This window comes from Melanotaenia boesemani, chromosome 15 (assembly GCF_017639745.1).
Source record: "Melanotaenia boesemani isolate fMelBoe1 chromosome 15, fMelBoe1.pri, whole genome shotgun sequence".
In the NCBI taxonomy this organism is placed as follows: Eukaryota; Metazoa; Chordata; class Actinopteri; order Atheriniformes; family Melanotaeniidae; genus Melanotaenia; species Melanotaenia boesemani.
Window position 1 is genome coordinate 10,863,181 of NC_055696.1, and position 27,170 is coordinate 10,890,350.

Consider the following 27,170-nt stretch of genomic DNA (forward strand, 5'->3'; position numbering starts at 1 on the left):
CGTTTTCTCTCTTTCCTATTGCCTGCAGACATGCAGTAAGCTGCTCTGAGAGCCACACTGAAATGTCACCAAGACACAGAGGACAGTTAGCCTTGAGAAAGACTACCACAGCCAATTAAAAGCATCTCGCTCACTATAAAATGCCGAGTGACATAAACATTAAAGCCAAGGTGGTAGTGTAACCTCATTAACTTGGTCACACAATGTTTCAATCTTTTTTTTTTCCTTTTGCTTTAACATGTGATAGTGAGAAACACTTCCTAGCATGAGGTACTACCATTATCCTGAAGTGAGAAGTCTCAAACAGAGGATGGTAATGATGGCTTGACTATCTTTACTAAAACCAACTATTGGAAAAGAGTGTAACTGGCACACATCAGTTGTCAAATTACTTTCTTCATTTGGTGTAGTTCCGTTTTCTGTCTTCACAGACAACAGCCAACATTTGTACAATTAATTCTGTTCTTTGACTTCAGAAAGCGCCATACAAAGACAGCTATATTAAGTCATAACAAAGTAGAATTCAGGGGGCTTTAAGTTAACATATATTTGGTACTCGTCATAAATGGACCCACTTATGGCTCTTTCTCCACTTTGCCCTACTTTACCTAGCAAGGCAGCTAGTAAGTATCGTGAAGTTATTTGTTTGCGACACACACGGTGCAACAATGGATGAAGTCAAACTCGTGATTTACGAGCAAAGCCAGAGAAGGCTGTTGGCTGCAAGATGGCGAACTGCTGCTGCTGCCAGTGTTGTTATCCACAGTGACTCATCCCATGATGTCAAATTCTGGCCAACAGTGGCCTCTTACCTCGAAACATCACGATTTCTGACTCAGCTCTGAAGCTTCAGAACCTCAACGGAGTAGGTGTAAAAATGTATCTACTCGTCCTGGGAAAATCCTGATGGGAACACCTAAAAACCAAGAGGGGTGGTGTCGGGATATGCAGAAAATAAAAAAACTCCACAAACTGATGTTAAAAATGTATTTGTTTTGTTTTTGTTTTTTTTAGATATTGAGGGTTATTTTCTTGAGATAAGGGGTTGCTATATTTTGTTAATCAAAAAAGGTTACTTTCCCATCCCTGCCAGCAGTGGATCTGAAGAGCAGCTACAGGATAAAGCAGAGCAAACTTAACCCTACCACTAAAACTTAGTAAAACAAATAGAATTCCACATGCATTCTTTGGTACTGCGATAGATCCTTCACAGATATCGTGACAACTTTAATAAACAATTACATCAGGGATTAATGCGAGCATCCTACTTCCCAATACATGTCCATTTGTTGTAAATCCATGCAAGAAGTAATAACTTATAATCACATTTAAATATACAACCTCAAGTGATGAGAGCAACTGTGTAAAGGAATGTATTTTAACCCCGGGCATGGTTACTTTCTTACCTGAACCAAGTGATGTTATTGCCTAAAGCCAACCAGGAGACAGCAAATGTTTTTGATATTGTGTTATGCTTTAATGTAACCATGGGAACCTGTGAAATGACATCCACCAAGGCATTGTAAAAAGACCTCTAAACTGTACAAGTGTTTTAGCAAAGTGTTGTGTTACTAACGTATGTTGGTCTCCCACAGTTGGAAGCGCAGCATCACCTCCTATCCTCCTTTCAAGGAAATTGTGGCTCCTTAAACAGTAGATTTAATAATGATGTCTGGTGCTATGTAGAAACACTTAGGTTAGCCATATTTTCTATGTGATGGTACTTTCCTAGACACTATTATGTCTGCTTCAGTTGGAGGACTTTGTGATGGCACAAAAACTGGTGTGTTTGAGATAATGGTATCAAAATATGTAAGCTTTTTTTTTATTTCTGCAGGAAAGTCTTTCATTTAAAAATTTGGAATTTTTCCAGTCAGATTGTTTTACTAATTTTCACTTTGCTATATTTTTTCTCAAATTTACTGAAAACTTAATGATTTGTACAACTTACAGACTAATTCAAGAGGTACTTAAACATACTGTAATGGTATTGTGAAAACACAGTACAGTACAGTCTGCAGTTTTACAAAATAAACAGCAAGAAACGGTTTAATAGTTTTGTGAAAACAACACAAATCCTTTAAATTGTGCATGTTGTTCAGTGCATCATTTTTCTGTGTGAATTCTTTTAATTTTTTGTTACTGTTGTGTTATTATTTTTGTGTATATATATGTTTATCTGTGCCCTCCACCAGACGCCCCCACCACCCTGCCTCCATCCACCACTCCCCCCCTACATCCCATCCTTCCAGATCCTACAGCTCAATTAGGCACCCACGCCTCAGACCCCACAGTCACTGGCAGCAGAGGTATAGTAACCCCCCACGCATCTCCACAACCCCCCTCAGCATGCTACTCTGTGTTCCAACTTCCCTCTGACTTTTACATCTCCTTCTCTTTCAGCTGTTTCAAATTCTTGCCTTGATGTGAACTTTTTAAAAACGTTTACCCCTTGAGGACTGAGAGCAAACTGAGTGTGTCTGTGTATGTCACATCAATAATGACATACACATTAATGACATTATTCAGATTTTCTTACACTTTGCAAGTTATTTCATTCAAAAGTAGTCTGTTTGCGTAATCTGTCTACTGTTCTCTTGGTATTTCAAAGCTTCTGTGCCCCGAAGCATCAAAGAAGCAAATGCCATGTCCAACTGAAAATGTCTGGCCACTGGAGATGTCTCGTCACAACAACTAAATCTCAGAGAATAGTCAGTTCCTATACACATGGACTCATTGCTGTCAGTGCTGCGTATATGCTGTTTTTAAATAATCATTTTTATCAAAGCTGCTTTTTATGTACATATTATAATTATGCTATAAAACATTAATTATGGAATGATATATTTAATAGGAAAGTGTGATGATTCATAAAAGCTCTGAAGCCAAATTTCAAGGTTGTACTCTTGAAAAGCCTGATGACAAAGTTGTTGTGGGTTTAAAGTTAAAATTAACTGATGTGCAGCAGGGATTTATTGCTCTCATCCTCCAGTTAAAACCAGTGCTAAGCAAACTTTTTATCTTTCCTTTCTGAGTGCCAAAACCAACTTTAACGAGATCATGTTTTATCGAAATGTAGAACATTTCACTGGGCTTTGTTTATACTTGCCGGTGAAGCTTTTGAACTTCATTGAAGTTCAGATAACATAATGCTGCCTTCATCCTGGTTATTAAAAATAGGACCAGCTCGTTAATCTAGTATACGACAAAGTTTCTGGTAGTTTGTGCATCCAGCCGTGCATGAACACACATGAACATGAGACTGTGCCTCCCTTGGGACTTTGTGAGCTATGGGAATGTATGTGCTTGTGTGGTTGCTTTTTTCTTTCACGTTGGACTGAAAGTTATCTGCATTATCAGCAAAAATCCAAGCAAAGTGTCAGCGTGAACTAGATTGCTTCTGCTGTCTGTGATTGGATGCCATGTCTGTTTTGGTGACCTAAAGATTCTCCATCTCATGCTTTTTTTAATTTGCCCATCTATCATTTCCCCAGCTACTCCTAGGTTCACTACTTCATGATATTAAGATGGCTGACATGCTTTGCGGTGTGTGTGTTTGCATTGAAATGAATAGAACCCTCTAGAGGTCACCTTAGCATGTCCAGATGAGCTAGTTATGCATTTAAAGGAGCCTGTTGAGTTGTTTCTGGCATCTTACCAATATCCCCATGGGAATACTCTCTGTGGAGGTTCTTTGGTATGTCCAGCTGGGAGGAGACCATGGGCCAGACCCAGAAAATGCTGGAGGGATTCCATTTCCCACCTGATTCATGAAAGCTTTAGGATCCCTCAAGATGAGCTGGAGGATCTGGCTGGGCATAAAGATGTTTTGGCACCACTGCAACCTAGATTAATTGCATTAGAAATACAAAGAAGCATTGCAAACCTCTGGGAAGATATTGCTGTATTAGCTTTTTTGATGAAATCATGCTGTACAGCAGAGTGATACGTCAGCTTTTAACTGACATGCCAATTTAGAACTAACGTGCTGCAATGGGCTCTGAATGTAAAACCTTGCAAACTCATATATCATTTTCAGAATGCTTTTTGAACACATATTTCTAAATGGGTAAAGATTGGGTAGTCTGCTCATTTCTGGCATAAATAACACATATAGTCATTTTAACATACTTTACACTGTATTTTCTCTCACAAAATGTTTAGTTTAGCTTCAAATAAATAACTGTTCAAATATTAATGTTAAAGACTGAAGACGCATCTATTTGTCTTTGATCTGTTCATTTTCTGTTCTCCCAAGCAACTTTACACATTTTCAAATAAAATGTGTGTTTCTCATCATATAGATCTAACTTAGAATACCTCCAGTCTTGCTTCCTTTCTTTCACTCCTTTCTTCACTGCTCTCAACTTCATGGTGTTCCAGAGTCCCCATCTCAGAATAATTTCTCCTCATCACTGCTGCTTTCTGTAAATTACCATCTTTAAAGTCCCACAGGAGTCCTGACTCCCCCACTACTTTCCCTTTGCTTTGTCTTTGTTTCGCTTTTTTCTTTCCTCTCTGCTTCCTCTCTTCTGCCCTCACATCTCTCTGAAGACCCTGTTAGATAACAGGCTTCCACACACTGTAGGATGTTCCTCATCAGTGTGCCTCAGTTCTTCTCTGATGTCTGTTTGTGTAATGCAGGGACACAAGAGAAACCGAGCTTCTCAGTGTATCTTCAGGGAATCTAAATATCAGACTCCTTCACTGCATCCCTACTCACAGGATACCACACTATCTGTTTTCATGTGTCTGCTTGATTTATTACCAGGATTTTTCACAAGCTCAGAATGAAAGCAAACAACTGTGGCGCTATACCGACCCCCATGATGTTTTTGTCTCTTTCATAAAATTGTCTGTATAGAGGAAATGCGTACTATGACTTCAGCACTGTAGTCTGTATGTGCAGTGCATCATCATATTACCTGTACAGTTCTCTGGGTGTCTTGTCTTGCTTATACTGGACTTGCATCTTCACCAGAAAGCACGAGATAAACCCAAATGGAGCTCAGTCATCTTCAAGGAAAATTGGTTTTGGAAGTGAGGCAGAACAGTAGTAAAAAGGAAAAGCAGTGACCGCTGTCACTGATGTTTCACAGCCTAAACAGACACCATCAATAGTTTGCTGTTTGAAGTTAGTTTTCTGTCTTTTTACACTTTTCATGTAAAGATGACCCATGACGAAACAATGAGAAACTGCAACATAAACATTATTGTCAACAGTGTTCATGCTATTAGTATCAGATAGCATTGATGATGATAGAGTCCTTACTTTAGGTAAACTGAACTTTGGCTTCTGAGCGTTCTCTGTACAGTCTATGGAAAGAGGAGGTTTGGGCGAATCTCTGTTTTAAAGCAGGGTTTCCTCTCAGGGTTTGGACTCCCACATGAAGTCTTTGTCATTTGTATTTTTAAACTCACAGTAGATATTTTTTTCTTGTCTTAAGCGTAATGTTTTTGAAAAAGGGCCAGCCACTGCCATTAACACAAATTCAGTAGAGGTCACCAGTGGTGAAAGATATACCCTGACCCAAATACTTTTCTCAGGTTCATAAATGTGTTTCTCATACTCTAGCAGGCTGTAATATCGTGTTACAAAATCACAGAGAATGCTGTTTTATTTTAAGCCATGGTGGTAACCCAAGTGTCGCAGTTCCTTCCACTAAGACAACTTAAGAGATGTTTGTTTACTTCAGGCTATAGCTTTGAACTGTGCTTTATCCCTTTGGACTGTTGTAACTTTTATTGTACATATCTTTAACTTTCCAGCTTCTTGGTGTTAAAATGTAATTCATAACCAAGCCCCAATAAAATGAGTTCTTTTTCAGATTCAAGAGGACAGGCCCTGTTAGATACTATGGTAGCTATGGTACAAAGAGAATATGTTGCTGCAAGAAAAATATACAGAGGCACTATCATTAGGCTGTCACAGTCTGGACATTTCAAATGACAATCAAGAACAACACAAGTAGTTGTAATTAACAGATTCAGTGTATTCCCTAATTTATGTTACATTCTTATTCGTTTTAGATGACCAGCTTTCCCATTTTGACTGACGGAATGCAGAAAGAGATTCTTTTATTTATTATTGAGGTTTTAAAATCAGCCACAAAAAGTCTGACATTCTTGGGCTTTTTATTTGTTTTCCGGTATGCTGAAAATATTTTCTAATTCACCAACAGATATCTCCAAAAAAATCTAAAAGTGAGAGAAAAACTGTGTTATAAGTTAAAAACAAAGCCTGAAATGTTCCTCTCTACTCCCAGTAAAATGGTTTTATCCATGTTAAAGGATTTAATATGACCTGTATGATTTTGTCATTACTCCAATTTTATGTCATATTTGGCTAACATGGTGACAGATAGTATGAGGACCCTACATAATCCTGCACCATTTAATAGAAACATTTATTCATTCATGTTGGAATAAAGGTGAATAAATATTTAACACTATAGACTCACCAGCTTGAATTGGAAATGTAAACTTCACGAAAATCAGTGCTTCAAATTCTTACACTTGTTGACCTTTGGAGTGTAGCTAGTGTACAGGATTTCAAAAGATTCCTGTTTTTCATCCATTTTGTATACTGCATGGTCTGATGCAAACCTGCAGTCTGTGATTCACTTTATTAATGAGGTGCTGGCAGGTATGCTCAACACTCACACTGCTTCAATAGCCCGGCCAGCCTTAATGGCTATAATAACTCTTTCCCTAAGTATCACAGGTCTACGTAATGGACCTTCCCTTGCACGAACACACGCACACATATACACATTCTTTCCCACCATCAGCGCTGGGTTCTCTGAAATTTGCCAAGTGTCTTTTCCTTGCTTGCAAATTAGTTTTGACCTTGTGATGCTTAAAGGTTGAACCATGCACAAGGGTTTCTCTGGTGTTTAAAATATTTACCATTCACTCCTGATGATCAGCATTCGTGTGGCCAACCCCAGCCCCAGTAGCCTGTTATTGCTGCAGAATAAGGACCCACTGCTGAGAAGCCAGCAATTATTCATGCCTACTGTCTGTGCCTGTGGAGAGGAACAGAAGAAAGCTAAAATAATACCCATCTACCACCTCACAGAGTAAAACTTCTCTCTCTTAAGGCCTAGTAGTTTTTCCCCAAAAGGAACTCAAGATAAAAGTATAGAAATTCTTGAGATTTTTAATTGAAGAGTAGATCCTAACATGGAAGATATTACCACTTTGTCTTAAAACTGATAACAAGAAGCTGGTCCCTAATCAAAATCTAAACTGTCAAAGAATCTTACCATGATAATCCATCCACCATCATCTTCTTTAGCCACAACAAAAAACAAAAAGGACCATTCATCTCGTCTAGAAGTTGATGACAATACACTTCAGCAGCAGAACAAGGGACTGGTGGGGGTTCAAAATTTCTAATTAGTAAGTGCATCACTCATTATAAAATATATAAAATGGGACTTACAACTACTGACATCTGCTCACAATGCACCATGGGTGTTTCTGAAAATATTATCATGCAGACTGGGTGTGTACACCTTTTGGTCAACAGTTACACAAAGACTTTCCGATGCTCTGAGCTGTAGAATCTTCTCTCCCCATCCTTATTCCTGCTGGGAGACCTCTTGTTTTAGATGCCATCTTTTCCAGTGTTATCATGATGCGTCAAAGCAGCCAGTCAGGATGATTTTTTGTCCGAGCCTGTGTTGGGTTGGAATTGTGGCACATTTATAGCACCGTACTCTGTGAGCATGTGCACAGGTGTGAATAAGAATAAAACTGAGGGGGGAGTTTTATCAGCATACAACAACAAAGATAGGAGCAAAGACGGAAGTTTATTTGGAATTTTTGTTTGCTCAGATGAAGTTATTCTTTGAGCAAAAAACTCTCTGCTCACTCATGAATGAGGCACAATAATAATGCCATAAATGTAAAAGAGGTTAGCTTTTGGTTATGATCACATGGAAAGATCACAGCAGGAAAAAAAGAACATCAGCATTATTGTTGACTGTATGTAAGGCCTCTAAACCAAACACACTTTTCACTAATTTTTACCACTGTAGCCCCTGTGACCTTACTCTGCACCTACCGGATGCATTGCTTTATTTTCTGAGAATGTGCACAAGCAATGCTTTAAACAAAGGCAAAATATGCCTGATAACTGCATGTATGCATATTTAAAAGCAAGTACAATATATTCTCCACCTTATTGTTAAGAATGAAAAATGGAGACAATCTTCCATCCATTTCCCATCATTTCCCATGGGAAAATCCCAGTTTCTTGCAATCTTTTTCTTGGATTTTCCAAGACAATCTGTCCTTTTAAAATATGTTTTCACTGACTTCATGAAATGTGCACATATAACCAAAGTTTATAATTTTTTAAATTTGATTTGACCCAAATATTTTTAAACCCATAATACAGCTTTGAGAAAGAAATGTGTGTGAGGTCAAGCATGTATGTGGGATAAATTAATTATCAATGATAACAGGGTCAAAAATATTTTAAAATACAGCTGTTTTTAAATCTACGCTGACAAAATTAAACATCCTTTGCAAACTGGAGAGAAAAAAGAAAATAATAAAATACTTTTCACGTCTGCGAAGAATACTAATATTACCATTAACCTTCATCTACTGCTGTTAAAACTGTGTTGGCTGGTTGCTTTCCTCAGGTAATATTTTATGACTTTAACCCTACATTCACCTTGAAGCTTCTTAAGAATGAGCACCAGCCTTTTGTGAAAAGTCAATAAGAAAAGAGACAATTTTAATTCCTCGGAGGGATTTTGTAACTGCTTTATTACATTGGTATTGATCTTGTTTTAAAATGGAGGACACAGGTTAGGCTGTCTGATGAGCAAAGGACATAATTTCTTAAGGGCAAGTATCCAGGGCAGCTGGTTAGTTGCTGTCTTTAATGGTGAAATGGTTAAATATTTGACAGCACCGACCCTCTGCTCTCCATGTCTCCTTCCATTCCCCACTCTTTACACCATAAAACCGAGAGGCACATGAGAAATGAAAACATAACGCAAAGGTCTTTCCACTTATTGTTGAGGAAATTTATTGATGACCTGTCACATTAACTTGCTTTGGGGAAGAGTTATAGCAACAATTTGGAATAAAGTGTTAAACCCCCCCCAAAAAGGAGAAATTATTAAAACCTGAGGCAAGTATTATGAATTATATGTAATAGCCATTTTCTTTATTAAATCTCAATAGCAGAGGACACTTTTAACAGTCTTAAGGAAGCAAGACAGTCTAAAGTCTTATTTGGTCATTTTTATCTTCTCATCTCATGCAAAAAAATTTTAAGCTTGACATCATCTCTATGGGCTGATAAATATGTTACTTTTGTTCTGTATTTGGTTTGCTTTGTGCTCTTCCTCCTTGTCTGAGAAATCCTCAGAAGCTGCAATGATACAGTTATGATTAAGTTACTGCTAATCTAACAGAACCGGTATGTTTCTGCTTCTTTCTTTGTTGTGCTTTATTGCTGTTTTTGAGAGGTTATGGATTTTGCAGAACAACAGCCTGCTTTGATAGATTCTCGTGAATTAATTATTATGATTAATTATCTTGCTGCGCATATTATTTGATGCAGTCACCCTGCTGACCACAAATTCTTTTCACTTCAAGAAAAAAAAAAAAAAAAAAAAAAAGTAGGTGGTTGAATATTCAAGATAGTGTCCACATGTGGGATTCATTGAATGATTCGCCAAGGTAATTTGTTTTTAAAATCTAATTAATCCACTCTGACCCAGCAAGCAGTGTGCAAGGACACACACAAACACACAGTTTGGTAACATCTCCTCTTTTGTGTCTTTCCAATTCTCTCTAGTGTTTGGGTGCAGTATTCAAAGGCAGAGAGAATGTTTTTTGGTTCTCTGTTGCTGTCTTAAGTGTACCTTTCATCCCAGCTATTGAACTACCATCAGGGGGGTCATGTATAAACGCTGCATATGCACCAAAATGTTATGTAAGCCACGTTCCATGCAAACGTCTAGATTTCCAAAAAACAACTTTGCATGGCTCTGTGTGCACCGCCCTGCAAAATTTTCAACCTGCCAGGAGAGTGTGCGCACCTCTATACTCTGAAATGTTACTGTAAACTTCACACATTTGAGCTCTGATGATTTACACCTGATCAACAAAACTAAACCACACTGAACCTCATTTCCCTGCATATATATAATGCCTTAATAAAATTCCACATCCTAAATGTAAACTGATCAGTTTTGTCTGTTTATGCCACGTGAAGACGTTAACACACATCAATGAGTGCTGACTGTGTAGCGTACACACATTCACTCTAGAGGTCGGACTTTAAAAGGTTGATTAGGATTAATTAATTACACCTTAAAAAATTATGTTTAATCGTATTTTGCAATCCAAGCAATACAAAACGTTTGTCAGTGCACGATTTCCTGGTACACCGGTTAGACTGATGCATACGTCAGAGCTGGGCTAACGCAGTGTTGCCAGCTTAGCAACTTTGTTGCTACATTTAGCGAGTTTATAGACCCCTCTAGTTAATCTTTTTTAAACAAGCAACTAGCGACAAATCTATGGACTTTTTCAGGAGTTTTTGGAGACTTTTAGAGACTGATGTGATCCTGCTCTGGCTTACAGTCAGATGTTAATGCCCATTAATGAAGAGTGTGGACGAAAAAAGTAAAAGTAAAAGGGTAAAAGTAACATGTTGTAGACTCCTATTTAGAGAACAGCCAGAGCTGTTCGTTAAAGTACTTAAAATAGCACTTTAACTTTAGGTCTCTTCAATTTTGGCCAGGGATATATTTTTTGATTAGGAACAAAGACTTGATACAGGTTCCTAAATGTATAATTTCTCTGAATCAGTCGTTGTTTTATCTTAACTCCTGCATGATATTCCCAGCATTTCTCTGGAATTACAGTTCAGTGTTGGCCAGTATGTGGTCAGATTGGTCTCCCTCAGCAGCTAAGGTTTGCGGCGTTTCAGAACTGTGTGCCTCCCATGGCGTGTCTGTGACACTACGCTCAGTTTCCACTTTCTCTTAAATGTGTTGGCAGGTAGTCAGAAGGTTTATCTGATGATGGAGGGTCTGTCATCTCTGAACCTCCTCCCGAGGATGCAACACTCCACCGATGTGGCACATGTTAAACTATTATTCATTTGGACCGTGATGGTATGATGTAATATTCCGATCCAGCTGCATTTGTGTGTGATGGAGAGATGACTGTTAGCAGGTTGTAGCAGTTTTGACTGATTTTTTGTTTGTTTGTTTTTAATTGGTGTTGGTTACAGCCCACAGCAGTCTGTGTATTGGTTTTAATAAATCATAAACAACACTGGATCCCACTTCTCAGCTCCTTGTTTAGAGACTGCAGCACTATCAACGGTAGATCGATCATCAAATAAAACAAAATTGCATTACTTATTTTTAACTCTATACATGTACTGCTGGTTTGTTCCACATTATTTGATCAGTTTGTTTTTTTTTATAGCTTATCATGCTATGACACTGAAAGGAGAAGAAGCCTTACATTAGTTAACAGTACAACTGTCAGAAATCAAAGCAAACAAGCACTAAAATAGAATTACACAGATTGCTGCACTACACCTACAAAACTATTGTATTTAAGTAAATCTGAACACATTTAAATTCACTTAGGCTGAACACACGCAAAGCATGCTGGGAAGCTCTGCCCACCTATCTTTAACACGCTACCAGTGTGTGTAGGCTATTTTATCTTTCCTCCACCTCTGATTAAACCATCTCAGTTTCATACTCTGTTAAATTATTCTTCTTTTTTGATGTTTAAGTTTGGCAGTGGGTAGAGTTACACTAAAAGTAGGGGATGTAGTTACACTTTACTAGGTGAAGTTGCAGCCAGTGAGTCTTCCCCAACTTTCCGAGTCAGATATCGGACTTCAAGGGGCATTCTTGTTGCATTTTCCACTGAGAACTCCGAATACATTGTCTCTGTAGTTCGGTATCTGGGGATGTGCAGAATTTGGTTTGACTCTTTCTCTGAAAGGCAATATGGCTCCGAAACTTGGATACATACTTTTCATTAGCATTATTTAAAGTGGCTACTATACAAATGGCCAATATTCTTTAAAAGAAAAAGAATTTATAGTTTGGATTTGTCAGACAACACGACTTTTACACTTCATCCCAGTCCATCTTAAGTGATCTTAGTCTTAAAGAAACCAGCAATGTTTCAGGGTATTATGTGTTTGTTTGTTTGTTTTGTTGTTGTTGTTTTTGTTTTGTTTTTTTTTGTTTTGTTTGTTGTATTTGTGTGTGTGTGTGTGTGTGTTTCTTTGTTGAAGTGAAGTTGACTGTGTATATACAGCTCTGAACTGTTTACTAACCAAAGCAGTGAGTTCCTCAGAATCATTTCTGCTTTTAACACAGAGCTACCCCAGGGCCTCAAAATCATGGCTGTTCAGTGTTGGTTCTTGGCTTGTGAACAAAGATTTCTCTAAGTCGTTTAAAGATGGTTCTCTGGCTGTGGTGGCTTTTATTTAACAGTAGCTTGGAAGGAATGGGCTAGATAACATGCAGAGAAGGACCACTGGCAAGGATTTTAACCTGAATCTGTAGCCCTGCTCAACCAGTTATGTACAGTTTAAATTTTAATTTTATGAACTTAGAGTAAAAAAAACAAGAATTAAACTAATTGTAAAATTTCACTGTAAAAATACAGTTTAGACCTGGGTATTACATGGAATCTTTTGTTTTATTTTTTTTTTATGTTAAATGAAAGCTATAAGCATGAATAATATTAATTCAGTCTGTTCCCAGTGCGGTGACTTAAACCTGAGTCCTCCAGCGACGAGGCCACCTCTTTAACGTCTAGGCCAACATCATGTGTATACTACAAATGCAGTATAAATGAATTCACAGTAAAACAACCGAATATCAACAGTATTAACCTTAAATGTAGATGTTCAGCTATTTTTTAATTACGTTTTAGTGAAATTATGATGAATTTGAAAATGGATTTATAACAGTATTTTTATGTGAAATGAAATATTTCTTTTTTTAAAATGAAGATCTTATGCATTTTCAAAGTTGTGGATTTTTCATTTAACATTATACATGTCAATATGAAGTCTATTTTGTAAACATACTGGTATTTTTCTGTATAAAAAAATACAGGAAAAAAATTGTATTTATATAGTCCGGACATAAACACCATCTTTACTTCTAATACACAGCCTCTTAGAAAAACTGCTTGTTTTTTTTTTTTGTTTGTTTGTTTTGTGTTGTTTTTTCCACCATTATATAATTTTTGCTGACTTGTTTCTAATTAGTCCCATGAGCTATAAGGTGAAGAGCATGAGCCACCAATACGTTTGTGTGTTCTCCATGTTTCTGCAAGGATTTTGTCTGGAGTTTCCCATCGTACATGTTGATGATCCCAAGCAGACCACAGGGGTGAAAGTTATAGATTGACCAATAGCATGAGTCAGCATGCTGTACAGGCTGTTTTTAAGCCTTTTTTGCTATTGTCCAAACTTAATTAAAAATGTATTTGTGCACTTTTTCATTTTTGAAAAAATAATCAAATATCAATATTTTAGTTGATCGATTATTGTATTTTGTTTTATTTACATTTATGCATATGGATGTGAGGATTTGGAGACATGTAGTCACAACCATGTTTTGCGTCTTGCATGAAAGTTAGTGCAATGTTTGTAGAGTGAATTCAATATGTATAAAAGTGATCGTTAGTTTTCTTCTCTTATATGTGCTTACCCTGATGGCCATTGCTAAATTTTTTATTAATTTTTCCCAAAACAAATACAATAACTCTCTTTATCCCTGACCCCTAAACCAGAAATTATATTTCACTTTATAAAGTTTATATTGTTTGCATATGTCTACATTTAGTCTGTGCTTTTATCCAAAGTGGCAAACAAGAGAAGAACAATATTCAAGCTTTAGTCATTAAGTAGCAGAACAGGTAAAGAAAAGCAAATGATTGTAAGTTAGGTGTGCTAGTGTGATACAAGCATAAAGAGAGGATGTTTTTCTTGGAATAAAACAATCCGGGCCCATTTGTGAGGCCTTTACTGTGCATATTAACAGAGCATTACAGCTAGTATATCTAAGGTGAGAGATAATCATGGCTTTTGGTGGCATTCTTGGTCAAACAAAAAGCCATTGTGGCCCATACTGTAAAAAATAACAGGTACATCTGGGTATGAAGAAAAACAGTGATATTAGAAGACGCAGGCGTGAATGATCAGACCCAGGGAGGTGGTGTATATTTGAAGAGAAAAGGACCCAGCACCAAGCCTTAGGGTACCCCTGTGGAGAAGCAGTGGCTTGCTATGATACCATGAAAGATGCTCAAGGTACAATAAAACCAACATTGTGCTTAATCTATGATGCCCTTTACATTATACAGATAGTAGGATGCCATGGTTTTCAACTGATAGGGCTAGCACAACAAGAACTCAGGACTGAGCTGCAGATACAGCTCCAGCTACCTTTGAGGCCTTCGCCACAAACAGCAGACCGGTTTTAGTTTACGGTACACTTCTAAAAGCAGGCTGATTTTTTTTTCTTGAGAGGTACCTCTTTAAAAGCTGTTTTTGGTAACTATAGAATGGAAGTAACCAAACTTGTCGATCACTCCCAAGATGGCGAAAGCATTTTTTAAACATTACAAATTTAAAAATTACAGTTGAAAACAGATTTTAAAAGTCAAAAAGAGCTGGTGTGTCACATACAAAGTATAAACTTTAGTTTAATGGACAGCAGCTGGTTTAGTGAAGCAGGTAGGAAGAGAGACTCATTTATCTTATAAACCTCATGACAACTTTGTTTGAATGTCCTTGCAGCTTCAAAAAACAAAATTTCATTGCAAATGATATTGAGTCCAGAAATTTAGGCTGACATCTTGATTTCCAGGTTTTTTTTTTTTTTTTCTATGTTTTCTATTTTCTGTTCAAGCTTAATGATGTGCTCACAGACATGTTCACAGATTCTACAGACACAAGGGCACCATAGCGCTTTAGGCCTATGCCTAGACTAGCCACTACTCTATTGATCTGAGTAACAGAACTTAATGCTTCACAGAGCTACATCTTAAACAGTGAAGGGAAAGAGCACAATCCAAAAGCAAAAAGGGGTGCCTGTGGGGATGAATTTTAATATTAAATAAATTTAAAGCCAAGGGGGAAAGAGACAGAATGACTGAGATGTGCGTGTGTTAAGTAGCAGTGTGGAGATGGTATTTGAACAGCACACTAATATGATGAATTAAAGGATGCTGTCAGGTCACTTCTGACTTTTAATATAACAGATTATTTTAGATGAAAAGAAGTGTTGAGGCTGATATATTGTAAGGCACAGGAGATCCCATGATAATACTCTAGACAATGGCAAAAACCTCTTGTGAAGATTGTCAGACTGATAGTGTTTTGTGTATACATGCTTTTGTTTGACTAGATTCTGTAGCAAAACAAATGTACTATCTAATATTGAATGGATTGGAAAGCTAAAGGAACAGATGAAGTATGTTTATAGCTGTAGTTCTACAGCTAATATAGGTTAAGGAATGTTGAGACCCCCACTTTTTTTCCCTTCACCATTCGCTACTGGATGGTATGATTTCTCTAAATTGCATTTCCTATCAAATCAAAATGAAGGTTAAAAGGCCATCTGAAAATTTTATAAAGGGTTTAAGTCCATAAAATGTACTTCAAATTATATTGTTTTCGTCTTCAGCTATTATACAACCTCTTAAAAACAGTATCACAGTCTCATATCTCGTCACAGTAAGTCCACATGGAGCCAGCAGGATAAGATGAGGAGTTAGTGAGGCATTTTAAGAGGAAGACTTGGCTCTGTTCAACCTAGCAGTGGCTCACATAACACCTTAACCCCTTTTAATTTATTAAACAAGCCCAGCTCACAAGGGCAGGCGGCAGGAAGGGTATTATAAATATTAAAGGAAGAGTTTGCTCTGCCACGCTCTCATATTAAATCATACAGAGAAGAATGTATATGTCCTTATTAAAAGATAATGTGTTCAGGAGTCATAAAAATGTAAAACCTACCAGGAAAGACCTCTCTCTTTCTGTTTTTGTTCTTATCCCTCTTGGTCCAAATGAATTGTCTGTATTTTTGTATCTATCAGTTCCTGCATGTTTTCCTTTCTCTGTCTGTCTTTGTAAACTCGTACAATACATCATTCTTCCCCAAGTAGCAATACATTACAGGGACATAATAAAAGAACTGCATATGAAGTATTTACACATTGTAAGCCAATGTGATGTTATGTCTCTGGCTTTTACACTGCTTATTTATCAAGTTAGTAGATATACTTCTCTGAAAAACATCTTTATTTGGCTTGAAGCATGCTTAAAAAGGTTATTCCATCACTTTGGTATAATATTCCGACTACACTTTTTAATTCATTATTGTCAGTTTTAAACTCTTAAAGCAGCATTACTATGCCAGATTTTCACCCTTTGGCATCCTCTTTTGAGACTTAATTCTGCATCCGTCTTGCATCCTGTCTCTTCTCTGAGCTCTCTCCAACTAGTAAAAAAACACGCTGGTGTTGGCTTTTGTCTTAGCTCTTGTTCTGTCACTTTCTCTTTCTTTTCTTCGCTTCCTTCAATAATGTCCTCTTGTGTTTCTTCGTTGAATCGGCCATGAGATGCGTTCAGAACAGCCAGTGTGTTGATATCCACCTGCCGGTGTGTGGCACAGTGACACAAAGCAAAAGCAGCTGTAACTTGATGCCCCAGGCTAGAAAAAAATAAAGTTGTGAAGTGTTTTTTCTCAGCCTGCTGCAGGGCAGCAATAGCTACAGCAATGTGCTTAATCAATGTCAGTGGGCCATCAAAATGATACAGAAGTATTATGATTGGAAAGTTAAATGGTCAGCTTTGGTTTTTAAGTAATATTGATTTACATGTTGTACTTTATAATATTATATAGTTTGTAAATAATAAGATAATCTATAGTAAACAATATGTTAACGAATAATTAAGCAAAATACCTAATGGACTTTTTATAGAATTTTTTAAAAATATTTTTTTAGTTTGTGGACTGCAAACCGACGTCTCAAGTCCTTTCAAATTCCTTCTGCTGTCTTTCTTCAAACTCAGCTTCATTAAAAAAGTGTCATTTTTGTAGTTGCCCAAGTTTTTACAACTTATTAGGGTATGCAAAATGACTCTCTAAATAATCACCAAAACATCATTGAATATTTTGCTCTTGGAAATGGTTTGAAACTGTGATATCACTGCATTTAGGATACCGTGGAGTATCTGTGAGCATTCGGAATTAAATAAACATACAGATAAAAAGTGAGGATCAAGTGGATTATCCTGACTTTTTAAAACTTTTGGCGCATATTTTGCCTTGACTTCACATGTCCTTTGTAATCTGTAAAAGGATCAGACATTTTCTAGAAAAAGTCAGCAGCTTTGACTCTCACTTTACCGTTTTACACATTCAACAGGCAGCAGAAATAGACCAGGCCAGGAAGTGTGTATGGTGGTTAACGAAAACATAGGCACACACCGTTGTGACAGATAGAGGTGAGAAGACACAGTCGTGTGTAACTAAACGCCCCAGTCCTCGCCCTGCTGGGTCCTGCCCAGGGAACATTCCTCTGCTCTCTGCTCCACTGACCAAGCAGAACTGCAGCACAGTGAAACCACGCTACTCACATCTGTGTCTATGAGCGTGCGTGTCGGTGTGACCGTGTGTTTGTCCACTGGGAGGCATTGAAGTGTGACGGCCTGGTCACTCACACCATGGAGACTTATGAAGCGAGAGCAAGCCAGCTGTTCAATTTGGCCTCATGGGCAGACAGAAAGAAAAGGAGAATACTGAAGAGAAACTGAGTCAATATATGACATGGGCTGTATGCATAACCCATCCTCCTATCCCTGCTTTCCCTGCTCTGACAATGCCGGATTAGCACACATACAATCAAGTATAGCACATAGAAAGTAGCAGGGTTGTATATATCATGCCATGACACTGAAAAGATGATAATTAGATTGCATTCCTGTAATTTCTCAGCTGTCGTGGGATGATATTAATAACACAGGATATTCCATTGCCCATCACTTCACTGCTGTCACTGTCGACTTGAAGATTTGAGCACAGTGGGTTCTTACGCCGTGAATGCATCTGTGTCCTTTCCCTATTCTTACCTTGAAAATCAGACTGAGGAAAAAGAAGTCACTCTGAAAACTGTAAATAATCTCTTGTTGAAAGAAAAGAAAACCTTTTATGGTGTTTTGCATGAAGCACAAACAAGCATTCTTCAGTCTTTCATGGCTCTACTATCATCTATGCTGCATATCAACCAGCTGGGGACCAGTAGCAACTCTCCAACATCTAATTCATTTTCCCAACAATAATTCGTTCTCTCAAAGAATCAGAAAAAGACTGATCTTTCCTTTTTTATTTTCCATGTGATGATTTATTTACTGTGTACAACTCTTCCTCTACTGCCCTGGTTTGCATGTTGGGGACTCCTGCGGCACGGTGGGGGTGGTCCTGAATTATTCACTTCTATCCCCCCCTCCTCCCCAAGTCCCTATTGCATTCCCTTTTTCCTTCATTTTGCAGGGCGAATGTGTGTCTGACTGTCTCTTTGTGTCAATGGGGTGTCCGTCCCTCTTCTATCTCTGTTTTATTATTCTCAGAGAGTTGTGTGGCTCAGCTCTGACTGCATGATGTGGAAGGAGAAAGGAATGACAGCAGCTCCAAACAATCGTTAAAATAGGAACAATCTGAAAATAATCTCTCCTCTCCTCCATGCTCTGTTTTGTCTTTTCTTTCTCTGCTCCTCTGCCCTCGCTTTCTAACCTGACTAACCAACACTTTGATCTTTTTTTTTTTTTTGTTTGTTTTTTTGTCTCTCCTCAGATCCTAATGCACTGGGGCAGCATGGCACTGACCACGCCTTGATCGGTGGAGTGGTGGCCGTAGTGGTCTTTGTCACCTTGTGTTTAATCATTGTTCTGGGAAGATACCTCGCCAGGCATAAAGGTAAAAGACCAATGGACCGAAACCTGTTGAGAATCTGTTTCTTATCCTATTAGCAACATGAAGAGCAAAACAAATTGTGCACACTTAGGAAGGTTTATGTGCATTTACATGCAGCTCACATTAATAAATCATTGCGGTATTGGGGGTCAAGCAGACATGGGCATCCATCCATGGGCATCTAAATTTCTTACATCATCTTTGGATCTAAAGACAATCTGTAGCCACATGGTTGTAGCCAATGGGGATCCAAATATAAAAGGAAAAAGAAATTTTCTGGTTTAGAGCAGGGCAGACGCCGATTATCTGGTAAAACGAAAAGGTAAGGTACTTATTTTTTGCTTTTTTTTAAAGCGAATCATCTGCGTTGCATTTCTTAGACATGTTTCTTCCTCAAAATGGTGCAAAGTGTTGGGATCACTCAGATGATTAAAAAAAAAACTCTGTGTGGATTTGACCTTAATCTAAATCACATTGGCTCTGAACACTGAAAGCATCAGGGACCTCCTGTGCTCTTTGGAGGACCCCAAGTTGGGGTATAGGGTATAACCAGAGGGTGTCTAAAGTCGGTCCTTGAGAGCCGCTGTTCTGCAGGTTTTGGATGCCTGAATCCAGTTAATGGATCAACATACTTGGGCAAAAGTTGACAAAAAGCTGTTGAGGAGAGCTATTTAATTTGAATCAGGTGTGTTGGAGCAGGGAAACATCTTAAACCTGCAGGCCTGCAGATCTCAAAGGCCATCAACTCTGCGCTCAGATGTACCAAGCTTATATGGAGATATCCACTTATATGTCCAAGAGACTTGCACTCTTCCCTTCAGCTCGACACACTAATGTAACTTGTGGGCTGAATAATTATTAACACTTAAGTTTTTTGTTGTTTTGTCTTATTCATTGCTTCTCCTGATTAAAAATACTTTGAACCTTTGCTTTGATAGGCACCTCATGTCGATCAAATGAACACAGAAAAACTGTTTTTGGAAAAACCATGTATCATCTACTCCACTGACAAAGGAGGAAATAACGCATCATGAATCAACACAATTAGTTTACAACATGAGTTCACCAATTAATTAACTCAAACCTGTTTTGTTCATATACCTTGTTATTATTTCCCCTGGCTTAAAAACATGTCAGTCATCCCACTCATAATGGCAAAAATGGATGTTTGATGGTACCATATTGACTTGTGGGGGAAAATGTCTTAGATTAATTGAACACTTTTTGAGAGAAATCTAAGATAAAACGATGATTGATATGTGACTGGCAGCCCTGATGCAAGCCAATCAACCATCAAAAATCCACTTTAACTGAAAAATGCAATTCTGAACTTTCATGTTTTCAAGTTTTTCTCCATGTCGAATTAATCCATTGATAGTTTTGTAGATGGCTGAATCAACATAGTTTGTTTGCTTGATTTTTGTTCAGTGTGTCATACTCATACTGTGAACAAATTCTAGGCCTCAGCAGCTTAACCTGCTTAACCAGTGGCTGCATTATGTCCTCTATATGATTAATTAAGGTACATATAGATCCAAAATGTAGATTGTTTTATCCCTGTAAAAAACTGGACATCTTTTGTGTTATGCCAATGCTGATATTATTAAGACAACACTGACATGGCTCCAGTTTTTCATACTGTAAAAACAAAACAATGTAAATTAATGACACTGCCATGTAAATCTAATTATTTTAGAAAAAAAATATATATATGTATGACATATCTGACATATCAGGGGGATTCCACAAGATGGAAACTGAACAAAGAATAAAAAGAATAAGAATAAAAAAAAACACTTAATCAGAATTAACCTCTGATGCTACCACATTTAGCTCAGAAAGCATTAAATTACCTGCATGTGCACTTTTAATCATTGACCCCCATCCCTGATAATAATGAATAATTATTTATCTTTTTTTGCTCAATCTTTCTATGGTTTTACACACCTACTCTGCTCTATTTACATATACCACACTATCCCAGCTTCTCATCTTTCTGTTTATGAATAATGTAGCATCACTGATGTTGTCTTCAGATGTGTTTTTTTCTCTTGCCCCTGGCAGCCAACACCATGCAGAGCTGCTCAGTATTTGTTTTCCTTGAAATGGGTTTGTTTTTTCATCCCACAGGAACATACTTGACGAACGAAGCCAAAGGAGCTGATGATGCGCCCGATGCCGACACAGCCATCATCAACGCTGAGGGCAACCATGCACACGCAGAAGAAAAGAAAGAATACTTCATTTAGACTGCAGAGGGAGCAGTGCATCTCTCTCCTTTCCACCTTTCAGTCTCTGTATCTGTTATTCTCTCTTTCAGTCTCCCACTTTTCTTCTTCACCTCTGGCCACTGCCTGCTTCAAGTCAACAGGGAGCCCACAGGCAGCGAAGCTCTTTATGTATATTCCTATTAGTTTTTCCGGTGCATTTCTCTTGGTCATGTTCTCCTTTAATTATTACATCATTTCTGGCTGACGCTTTTCAGCCGGCAGCTTGCTGTTGCTGCTGGAGTTGTCCCTCTTTTCACTCTTTTTGTTTTTTTTGTTTCTTGTCATGAACACTTGGAAATCTTTATCTCTACCATGACGGCTTCTTACATGACCCCTTGTTTGTCTTTTACTCCTGTTTCTCACCATGCAGACACACAAACACATATAAAATGAAACCCCCTGTGTTCATAAACACATATCATATCTCACATCAACACGGTGCCTAAAAATACAGACGCCATTGAACTTCTGTCAATGCCTTCATGTATCGTCTGTCAGTAGCAATGTAAATGCTTTGTAGATCATTTCATTGCCTAGCTCACAGCTTTTTGATTATGCCTTGTGTCTTTTTTATTTGAATGAAGATCTGTGCTGTTTACGCCTTATACATGTCTATCACATTGAGTCTGGTACTTTTAGATGATCCACCTCTCCCAACCCCATCCCCCTTTAAATAGACCTGTAATTAAACACTTGACCCCTTGTAAGATAAGAAGAAGGTTTTGTGTAACACTGTAGCAAGGTTTGTCAGATAAGTGTATAATATGATTTTCACTATTAGGGTAGGAGTAATAAAAGGTAGTGTGGTTTTGTTTAGAGCAGAGAATACACACCAAAAACATACAAATGCTAGATAAAGCATTCCATCAAGTCCACTCAAGCAAGTATATTAAACCATTTGCTAAATCTACGGTTCCTGTGTATTAAGATCTGCTTATTCCTGCTCTGTGCAGGCAAAACACCTTCACCGTCATCTGGTCAGCTTACAGTAGATTGCGTTTCATCTAATGGGTTCAGGTGTACAGAAAGAGGCAATCTCCTCCGTTGAAAAGTTGTATAAATTGTATTGAAATTAGTTCAATGTTTCACTTTTACAGATTAGTTTCTGTTTATGTACCACTGAAGTCATTTCAAGGTTTAACAACCTCGTGAAATGTGCATTGAACCACTGGTTGTTACTACAAGATAAAATCAAGAATAGCTACAGTATGTAAAGAAAAAAAAAGTGTTCATTTTTTTATTATTATTATTCATCTTTCAGTAATTCTGATTGATACCTCATGAAGGTTGAGGTGCAGGCAGCTTTCAGCAGTTACTGGTTCATAGACAAGATTATAAATACTGATGACATCAGTTTGACTGCCACCTTCAGATGTATGTGTAACTAGTTTCTAACTGTTTAGTTAAACTGTTGTATTTCCATCTAGTCAAGGTCATTTTTTATAAACCACACTTTCATTTCATGGGATTCTCAAGTGAAAAAAAAAAAGCAAAGAAAGAAAGAAATGGCGCGAGCGTTGGGTCATACATCTGCAGGGGCCTCATTTCCGAATCTAAAAACTGGAGACAAATAGAGAAGCACAAAAAAATGACTGAATGAGTTACTGTGTTCCTTTGCCAACAACTAGATTGCCTTGGGAACGGTTCTTCTATTCAAATGGGTAGCAGAAAGATGACAAAGCTGTCTTTGATTCAGTTGTGAGAGAATAGAGCTGCAGTGCATCTTTTTGAAAATGTAAGCTTAAACATGTTTTTATATGGAAAAGAAGTTTATAATTTTCTTTTTTCTTTTTATTTTTCTTTCATTTAAAATGGTTAAAGCTCCCTGCTGTATATCGTGTCTGCTAAAATGTGGTTAATTGTGAAAACTTGCTGTTAAATTTTGGACTCCTGTATTGCTTCAAATTTGTATATTAGCCACCTTATATATTTACTTTTTATAATTTTTCACTGCATACATCTTATTAGAAGGCTTTATCTGGTCTATAATCAATATGTTTGTTTCGTGCTAAGCATGTTCATAATGTGTAAGAACTAAACTTTGGTAATACACATTGGCATGTTTATTTTATTTTATTATATATAAATATATTTTTTTTGTTTTGTTTTGTTTGTTTTCCATGTTTAATTTATTTGAACTGAATTTATCGAAGAGAGAGAGCTACAATGGGGGTAAATTCATTTTGGAGAACGATGGCTCCTTGCGTTTGTGGTGTGCTGTCAGGTGCTACACATTTGAAGGATAAAAAAATTATGTATCTACATATATATGTATAAAAAAAAAGAAGGAAAATAGGCAATTCTGTGGTACAGCTTTGGGAGAAAATTGGTGTACATTTACTGCTTGTCCACAGAAATTAAATAAATCAACCATTTTTCTTCATGAAGTTCTTAAAGTATTGAAAGTACAATCAAAATTAAGAAACTTAAGAGCAAGAAACATTACCTTCATGATGGTGGCTATAAAGTCCTGGCAAATTAAGCCAACCATAAGACAGTAAACAATTTTTAATTTTATACATATTTACTATTCCTCTTTCATCCCTCTGCAGGAGTTTGGCTGACTGACTTCCCTGTGAAAGAGCAGAAACACCTAAAGACTTAAAAACCATGCACTAATTTACGTAAAAGGAGCAAATTATTACCAAGGGCGAAAAAAAAAAAAAAAAAAGTGGGCCCAGCTGTCCCCAATTTGGTGGCCAATTTACAGCATTATGCAAATAAGGTCAGCAAGCAAGGTCTTTTTCCTGATTTCAATAATTCAAAAACTGCAGGAGTTAATCACAAGTTGGGAATTATTAGGTCGATATCAGCTCAGTTTTTAACTGGTCAGTGCTTAGGAAGGATGTAGGCTGTAAACTGCAATTACACATTTAACACTTTTTGTGCACTTAAGTTTTCTGTTTACAAGTTTCATTTTAGCATCATTACAAATCTGTAGATCCAGATTAAATCATTACAGACAAGCTCTGGTCTATATAGACCTAATCTTTTACATGTATTTGTCACAGTAATGTCATGAGGTTCTTTTTTTCTATCTGCATCAATTTATTGTGTCTTAAATCATTGATGGTGTCACATTTTCTGTTGCTTTTTAACTCTGTATCCATCAATAAAACATGTTAGGATTCTGGAGAGAGAGAAAGAGGTCTGGATAGTATATGTTAAACGAACATTCAGAATTAACTGGATCTGCAGTGAAGACTTGGTGTTGGCACTACAAATGATAAGGTGCCCTTTTGTTGAATTATGCACCCCCACCAGTGCACTGTATTTCCTATTAATTGTTAAAAATGTATGATTTGTTGTACTCTGAAAATCACATGTAAATATTTGTTTAGACATTTTTGACATGACAGTAATGAGGTGATTCATTGCGATGGCTTTTTTTTTATAATCACTAGACCAAACCTAAATCTTCTAAAGTTTGTTATTTTAACATCTTGGCTCATATTACCATGCTCTATTTTACCATACAGATTCATCTGTAGCTTTGTTTTATCTTAGTCATCTTTATCTGTTGTCGGTTGAAACTAAGCTTTAAAACTTTGCCTCCTTTATTTACAGTATGTATTGGTTTGGTTAATATTCACATGATCACGGGCCTCTAATTTCATTCAATTCAGTAATAGTACTAACATAGCTGCAGTGCCATTTTCATTGGGCACGGTTCCATTTTATGGGATTGTGTCTCTTAATTTTCTGGCTCCAGAAAAACCCCTTTTCTTCCACTAAAGGCGCACATGGTGCAGCTGAGGTTGTGCATTTATGCAGATTAAGCAGTCCAATGCTGACAGTAATTTTGGCATGAAATTGCAGACAATTTTGTGAACAATTTTCATGCTGGCAAAGGCACGCACACCCCGTTACAAAATTATAAAACCCCCTTTTTTTTCCTCTGTGCACTGTTAGATTTTTGTTAACCTGAAACAGATTTAAAAACACATCTTTTGACTTGTTACCTAAGAAGATGAAGTAATATCAGATTTTTGTTTCTGAATGATTGAATTCATTGTAAAATGGGATATCAGATCCCATTAGGGAGCTGTTTATTTGTTTATTCATCTGGACTCATCTTCTACGTTCTCATTATGCTGCACTCATTCTAAGTACATGTTTTTTTTTTGTTTTTTTATTACATGATACTAGTCTTACAGCAAACCTGCTCACAATAAATCCCCATAAGTCGAAACATATAGGTGCATTTGTGGATTAGGCTTTTTTCCAGTTTCAGGAAATTAGAGGCCTATATCAACCCCTGGTTATAAGAGAACAGGTATAAAAGAAATTGTTGCCGTGGGTTATTATCTCTATGGTTCTTTTTAACTGTACTGGTTTACATTATATTTTAATTAGTAATTTTAACGTTTAAGCCCTCCACAGCTGTGATAACACAACATGGCCTGTCTCTGTCCCACCTCTCTTCTTCTGGCCTTCATACGGCTTTGCTGTACAGTTTTCAATATTCACACAAGCATCAATCAGTCCAAATCCTCTATTGTCACATTAATGACAACCAGTGACACAGTCGCATGTAGTGATGTGCTGATTTGTTTGATTTTGTTTTTTGTTTTTTTCTTTTGCATCTCAGGAATATATTTCACTTAGATTTTCTTTTGTTTGTTTCCTGTCTTAAAATTGGGACTTGTGAGCACTTATCACTCTGCTAGTCCCCTGAATGCTGACACCATGTATTTGTTGAGTTTAAGGTTTCAACAATGTTAATAAAATTATTCAGTGATTCTTCAGTTTGTCTGTCACCTTGCTGTCGTTGGAATATGAAGTATACAGCACAGTCTTTTTTCTTTTCCTTTTTTTTTTTTTTTTTTTTTTTTAGTTGATCAATGACTTAAAACACTGAGATTTAGAAATATGCTGCAAATGAAGTTTAATCATTGTGGGTTTTTTTTTTTTTTTTTTTTTGTTTTTTGTTTTTTTACTGAAAATAATTTCATCTTGTGGTATGAACCCATTTCAATGCCTCCCTCTGTTGTTTTTTGATTCTTTTATCTTTATCTATTTTTATTTTTTGTGCAGAAACACCCTATGTCTATCAGTCTGTAGATGGAAGGTGTTTCAAGGCACTATCACTCACTAAATACAAAACATCCACAGGAAAGCTCTGTAAAGACCAGGATTAGAGCTAGACGTATGTTAGTTCTGACTCTGGTGAAATAAGTCGTTTCATATCAAGCTGTACAAAAGAGAGCTTGAATTGTTACATAGCCCCGTAAATGGAGGTGTTTCTCTCCCATTGTCTGTGGGATTTATTATTCGATTTAGAGGTTTGTATGTATGAAATCAAAACTGTTGAATAAATAGCTGCCAAAACCTTTGTATAAGCCTGAGTTTATTTAAAGTCATAATTACCCCTTTGAAAATTTCTTATTGAACTATTTCTGATTTGGGAAGGAAGCACTGATGATTCATTGTCACTACTTTTGCATTGCAAATATTTGAATTTATTTTCACAAGGATCTATGCATGCACGCACCCACACACACAAACATGTACAGACAAATGTTCATGATTTTTTTATAAACAATAATTTGTGTTGTCTTTCTGTTTCCTATCTGCACTCTGCCATTCAGTTTGTCACGAGGAACCATTTCAGCCCATATTTCATATTTGTCAACAGTCACCACAGCAACACTGAGAAAAAATGCCCCCCCCCCTAAAATATGCATGTGGCATATGCAGAATCACTAGCCACTTTGTTAGGTCTATGAAAATTCACTCAAACCAAAAAACTGAAACAAGAGTAGTCAGAGAATACCCCGATCACTGCATCTTCTCAGGATTTTCAAACCTGATCTTATGTACTTCATATTTCATTATTGTTTTAATTAGTCATGTTTGGCTAAGTACGTAAAAGTAGACCATAAACTTTTAT

General features: G+C 37.1%; 1 protein-coding gene across 3 annotated transcripts in view; it reads left to right on the forward strand.

The window, feature by feature from the left end:
• cadm2a (cell adhesion molecule 2a) overlaps positions 1-26,609 on the forward strand; it is a 248,490-nt gene extending 221,881 nt beyond the window's left edge. For 2 of the 3 annotated variants that reach the window (XM_042008366.1, XM_042008367.1), the window contains 3 exons: positions 2,196-2,309; positions 18,888-19,010; positions 21,138-26,609. In XM_042008366.1, the coding sequence (XP_041864300.1) occupies positions 2,196-2,309; positions 18,888-19,010; positions 21,138-21,256 (356 nt within the window). In that variant the 3' untranslated portion in view covers positions 21,257-26,609. The remainder of the gene's footprint in view (positions 1-2,195; positions 2,310-18,887; positions 19,011-21,137) is intronic. The other variant, XM_042008368.1, reaches the window with a different exon arrangement.
• The last annotated feature ends 561 nt before the right edge of the window (positions 26,610-27,170 follow it).